The 6,235-nt window shown below is 38.7% G+C and overlaps 1 protein-coding gene across 4 annotated transcripts; it reads left to right on the forward strand.

The window, feature by feature from the left end:
• Positions 1-1,500: 1,500 nt before the first annotated feature.
• On the forward strand, positions 1,501-5,490 carry lysmd4 (LysM, putative peptidoglycan-binding, domain containing 4). 4 transcript variants are annotated; one of them, XM_076089049.1, is made up of 4 exons: positions 1,508-1,592; positions 2,925-3,046; positions 3,428-3,705; positions 3,785-5,490. In XM_076089049.1, the coding sequence occupies exons 3-4, from the start codon at positions 3,442-3,444 to the stop codon at positions 4,337-4,339; spliced, it is 819 nt and encodes a 272-aa protein (XP_075945164.1). In that variant the 5' UTR covers positions 1,508-1,592; positions 2,925-3,046; positions 3,428-3,441; the 3' UTR covers positions 4,340-5,490. The 4 variants fall into 4 exon arrangements, with proteins under 4 accessions (XP_075945161.1, XP_075945165.1, XP_075945164.1 ...); XM_076089046.1 differs by lacking the exon at positions 2,925-3,046 and having other exon boundaries at positions 1,501-1,592; XM_076089050.1 differs by lacking the exon at positions 2,925-3,046 and having other exon boundaries at positions 1,501-1,592; positions 3,428-3,654.
• Positions 5,491-6,235: the final 745 nt, after the last annotated feature.

Here is a 6,235-nt window from a genome sequence, read left to right on the forward strand (position 1 = left end):
TTTGTGGTGCCATTCATCAGGCGATTAGCCAGGGCTGTAATATTTTCAGATGAACTACAAAATTCAATATTTCATACATGTTAACAATATAAATCGATAACAGAGTGGAATGAAAATAATACTTTGCCACATGCCGAAAAATCCTTCTTCATTAGTTCCATCTGATAAGCTGATGAGCGGCTTTATACAAATATTAAGAGATATGACAGATCCATAGCCCCATCTAGTGGTCAACGAATGCCCCACCACCACTACCTTGACCTTTCTAACACCTCTGGGGTTCTCTCCCTGAGGTCCAAGGAACCAATATTCCCTTTCTAGCATTCTCTCAGCCCAAGGCTGTGTGCTGTCGCTGTCCTCGCCGCTGCTTGTCTTGAGCTGGGAAGGAGGGAAGAAAATGGACAGCCCCTATGCTTCAGGGACATAGATGAGATGTAATGATGACTTTCTACCAACAGATGTCAGGCATATGAGTATTTTGGTTACTAAATATTAATAAGAATAGAAAGTTTGAAAGAGAAAATACCTAAAAAGGAATTATCATATACTATTTTTATATCATGCACCTCTGTTTTAAGTTGGGGGTTTTAATAGGTCTAAGAGGAGATGTATGATATGGGTACATTTTGAGTGCAAAGCAACAAAACAATATTGAACAATGTGTGTATTATTTTACTTTTAGAATGTATGGTGCATCTTTCACTGCTGAGATCTGGTGGTTTCTATGTTGTACGCTGAAATGTGTTTATTTGTAGGTTGTTCATGTTCAGTCTAAATACCTTCTCCAACACTCTCACATGTGCAGCGAGGCCACAATGAGTAAAGTCATTAGTTAATTGTGAAACAGACATGTTACTCAGCTATGACCTCTTCAGCTTCTAAGTTAGTTAGTTCTGATCTTTGAGTTTTGTATTAAAGCAACATTTAAAAAATAATGTTGTGGTCTAACTGTTGCTCGTTGGAATTGCGGATTCATACTAAATGACAAGATTTACAGAAAGTGAATTCCCCATTTAAGTCTCATTACCATACATCAGATATGTATCAGATTTAGGACCACAAACGTTATGACAGTGGTGGAATCAAAATTGAAAATGTCCCTTTCAATGGTTCAGCGTGTGAATGTGAATATAGGTATTGGTCACATAAATGGGGAAACCTTTGCCTGCGTTTATGCAGCAGCAGTGCCCACGTTGTTACACACTGCAGGTGAAAACAAAATGACACCATGTACAAAAATAAATAAATAAAATAAATAATAATTACAATTCTGAACAACTATCAATATAATAACAATAATAATACTAACAATGATAGCAAAAAATAATACAAATAAGCATAATAAGTGTTTCATTATACATTTCCTCATTTCATTTAAACGTTTCGTTTTTGGAAATAAAAAGTATTGTTGTTGTCAATGTTGTGTCACCTTCCAGAGCAATGGGTGGCAGTAATGCTTTTCTTGTGACAACTACCTTTAAAGAGGGTAGAAGAAGAAGTAGGCTAGCCAGTAGCCAGCTAGCTCCACCAGTTGCTGTTGTAATGTTAGCAAGTGGAGCTGGGGAGAACTGCCACTAAAGCATTTGGATAAGGTAACTGGATGTGGAGAGCGCAGTAAAAGTTTCAAAAAGTATAATATACTATATACATATATATCTTGTCAGTAGTATTTATTCAAGCGGTGTCAATCACACGAGCTAGTGGTCTATATGTAAGCGGAGCTGAAGTGAAGCCATGGTGCCGACATTTGGGTGAACACATGCTGAACGTCAGACGCTCACCTGCTAGCATTAGCTGCCGTTAGCATTAGCACATAGCTACTGTTTATATGCCGTCTTCAAGTGCCCCTCGTGAACCTCGAGCACCGACGTCATTTGTAAATAGTGCTTGCTGGATTGTCAAAATGAAGACGTCAAAATTCATTTTTACGGAATGAATCCACACAACGTTCACTGTTGGATTAAATGGAATATTTCAATTTTGATTTACAATCGCTTAAATGTGTTTTTGATGAACCACATACCTGTTTATAAGTTACTTTGTATGACGGTACTAGATACATTTAATTGCAACATTTTAAATAGTATGCGACGTGATTAGGGTGCTGTCACTTGTGATGTTTACACAAACTATCGTGAGTTTGCGTGTTGCTTTGGTTCGTTTAGGTGCAGTGTGAAAGCTATAATTCAACAACCACACTGAGCCTCCCCTAAATACAGGAGCCATCGGCCCGCAAGTGAACTCTGGTGCGATTTGTTTGTGGTACAAACGCAAAAGCAGAACCAACCAGAGTCATAGTAAAAATGTGGTCAGCAGTTCCTCTTCACAAAGGGAGCAAAACATACACACGTGTATATGACAGTGACTACCTTCCCAATCATAACACGGTTTACTGAGGTCTTGTACTTTACTACTGTGACCACCAGAGTAAAACATGGACATGTTACGTTTTGGTCACGTGCACTCACATTGTGCTTCAAATTGAAACCTTTTTTTTAGGAAGACAGGCATGACTCCTGAAAAAGTTTTTTTCTTGACTGGTAGATAAACGGTGAGGGTGGCTGTAAAATTGAGCAGACAGTAGGCATTCAGATGAAGTGGCCTATTCAAGCCATTTGGGCCAGCTGCTGCAGCTTTAAGCCTAAGCAGATAAAATGTGGATGTAAGGCCAGGTCAAGTCGAAAGCATCTGCTCTTTACTTGTGTGAGGCAGATTAAAGCTACATTAGGTCAGAGCTGGAGAATGGTGTCACCTGTCATGGGGTCCAGTAGAGTCATGACGGGACAGCTTGATACCCAGTGTGGGACCTAACGTTGGGTTAAAACATCATTTAACATGAGTAATGGGCTTCGATTTGAATGCTCACCCGATATTAGTCACGTTTATTTTACTGTGAATAATAAATGTGTTTTTGTGTTAAACAGTTGCTGCCCTCCTTTAACATTCAGCAACTACACGATGAGGCTATGCTAGTGGCTGAGACTGTTGAAAATAGTCATGTTCATTTTATTTTGATCGATAAGGTGCTTCAATTTTACTCTTTGAGGCAAGTCTAACATGTATATATAAAAAAAAATAATAATTTTAATATATATTTATATATTTTTTTTTACATATAAAATATATTTTTAGATCTTTATATATATTCTTTTGTATATAATATATATATATATATTTTTTTATATATATATATATTTATACATATTTTTATATATAATATATATGTGTTTTTAATATATATATTTATATATTCTTTTATATATATAATATATATGTATTTTTTATATATTTATATACATATTTTTATAAATTATATATATATATATATGTATTTGTTATATATATTTTATGTATATATATATTTGAATTGGGAGGTAAAGGGTTTTGATTGTATCCTTACTTTAATGTTGCACTTATATCCTCACAGGCTGGTGCGTCATCATGCGGCGGGGGGAGCACATGTCACAGGCTTTCCAGGCCCCGGTGGATGTCCACGCCAGTGCAGATGGCCAGGTTTACATGTTCAACATGAGGCCCAATGAGTCCACCGCATCCTCAGATGATGAGGAGCTCAATGTCATGGAGATGAGGCCGTGGGTTTTCCAAGACCAGGAGCAGGACAGCCTGAGGAGCGTCCAGCTGCTGGAGCGCGAGGTACTAGATGGTGACAACCTCAACAAGCTTGCACTGCAATATGGCTGCAAGGTAAAGATGTTGTGTAGTCAGCTAAATCATTTCTGGTGTGGATCTCTTCAAGTGTTGACGTTCCTGTTTCTGTCAACAGGTGGCAGATATAAAGCGGGTGAACAACCTTGTGCAAGAACAAGATTTATTTGCTTTGAAATCTATCAAAATACCCGTTCAGAAACACAGCTTTCTAACAGAGACGTGCACAGAACCGAGCGACCCTCGAGAAGAAACGCCACGTTCATCCACTGCGCTGGTGAAGCCTCAGGACCGAGCCAGAGCACAACCACATCTGCAGGAGGTCACAGACTTTCTAATGGAGGTGGACCACGATATCGAGAAACTGATTCAGACCACAAACGATCGAGACGACGATTTCTCGGCTAACTCCGGGAAACAGCAGAGGTTTGGTTTCAGAGGGCGGCGCCTGACCGGACCCGGTGGAGACTGGGGCATCCAGTGGTGGAACGCCGTGGTTGCCATGCTCCTGATAGGCATCGTCCTGCCATTATTTTATGTCATTTATTTCAAGACAAAAGATAATGGAGCGGTCAATGATGGGGGTGCTTCAGAGCTATCCACCGCCTCTTCTAACTCCTCGGGGACAGGCCTCGACACGAGAGGACCGGAGCATTTTCAAGAACCAGGATAGTGCGGAAACAGGAATCATTTTTAAGACTGTTCTGTTTGATGGCTGGATGGAAGTAGGTGACAATCAAGATTAAGCAAAATTTCAACATTTTAAATGTGCAATACCCCCATGTGTCAGCGAATTTCCCCTTTTATTTTGTACTTTAACAACTAATGTTTGAGGCAGATACTTCAATGATTGTCCTGAAGTGAAATTGCGGCACTGTCCTCGTTTTTTTTTGACAATTTAGGACACTAACATTTCCCTGTAATCTGTGATCCTTTGGTTTAAGAAACAGTTGTGTGTTGGGATCACAGTTCCCCCTTCCTTCCCAAATTTGAGATATTATTAAATGGTTGTGTCTTGAAGTTCCTCACATGACACAAGCTGAGTAGTAGATGAAAAAAATAAATGTATTTGTGTGTGTGTGCCTGTTGCCAGTATCGACACATCAACAAGTGTCAATATCAGTGTCGTATATCGACGCAATCTTGATATCTGTCCCGTTACAGTAATATATATTTTTAACTTTTGCCTGAAAATGGGAGAAAAGCCTGTGATGTTTAACTGTATTTGACATGGGTTTGAGCATTAATGTTGTGTCTTGTTTGATTTAACTTATTTGTGGCTGTGTTGACTGTTTAGTTATGGCCGTGCACCTCGTGCCTTCTCTCTGGGTGTGAATACAGTGTCAAATGTGTAAATTGTGTTTACTGTAAGAATTTGGGGCAATTCTTTATCCTGTTAGATTGTATGTGCTCATTTGACACCTTGTGATCTTTAATATTTAAGGTGTTGCATTCTGAAAGTTCCCTGAATGTGAGAGTGATATATATATATATATATATAAAAAGTGCCTTAAACCTTCACTGTCAGGTTGGTATAGTATTGCACACTCCATCTGATGTTGCCTGATGGGTAATTGAGTCCACCATGAACAGGAGGGGAGTCTGCATCTCTTGTCCAATGCACTTTTTCAAGTCTAAAGTATTTTTAATTTAATGAAACTGGATATTGGTGACATGTTTTTCAAACTTTTAAGTCAATTTTTAAACCGCTTTCGATGGAAAATTTGACATGATGGATGTCCAAGAATGTTTTCATGCAGGATGTTCCTATTTAAATACAAACTTTACAGTGTAAAGATGTCCCTGAAGTATCCGCTGACATAATGTGTCCTGTTTCTTTGTGTCTCGTGTTTTTTCTCAACTTATCTTCCAAGTCTTATCACACTTGTGTATTGATTGTTTTGCACAGACACACAATATACTTGGATGAGACTACTCGCTACTGAAATCAAATTTACAGCTACATGTATATACATAATATATTGCAGCGCTACAATACATATGTTGGCAGTATACCTGGTTAAAGAAATGTTGAGTTTTGGTGAGTTGCAGTACCCACAATTACCAGAAGATGGCAGCACGCACAAGCTTTCAGTGGTGTTTGTGGAGAGATGGCGTCGAACAATCTTACTACTTGACAGCTTCTTGGTAAGACTGCATGTAGGATGATTATATGGTTTAGTACATTGGTTTAGGATTACGATTGACACAAATATGTTTTGTTGATAAGGCCTGTGCAGCAGCTACTTCTAGGTTTTGTGAGCTCTCTCATGATAGATACTGTATATAGATGAATCGATAGAGAAAATGTATTATTGTGCTTTCCTTCTCTGTGCAGAAGCCAAACCACAAAATCAGCACCAGAGCAGCACTGCTAAAACTAAGTTCATTGTGTGAGCCACAGATGCTTGTTGTAACGGGGTCTGAAGCTGGGTATTGTGGTTGAAAGATAGTATAGCCAAACACTGCTGTTCCAACAGCTTGTAACCGAAGTTTAAAGCCAAAACAAACATTCTATGACGCAGCTTAAAGAAACCTTTTAAGTGCTCTAGCAACTTCAAAGGACAGG

Source organism: Anarhichas minor, unplaced genomic scaffold, assembly GCF_050575085.1.
Source record: "Anarhichas minor isolate MPS153535 unplaced genomic scaffold, ASM5057508v1 ptg000011l, whole genome shotgun sequence".
NCBI classification, from domain to species: domain Eukaryota; kingdom Metazoa; phylum Chordata; class Actinopteri; order Perciformes; family Anarhichadidae; genus Anarhichas; species Anarhichas minor.

Coding starts and splice junctions, on each gene's coding strand:
- lysmd4 (XM_076089046.1), top strand. CDS start 3,442: ATGCGGCGGGGGGAGCACATGTCACAGGCTTTCCAGGCCCCGGTGGAT. Junction 3,706..3,784: donor CACTGCAATATGGCTGCAAG/GTAAAGATGTTG, acceptor TTCTGTCAACAG/GTGGCAGATATAAAGCGGGT.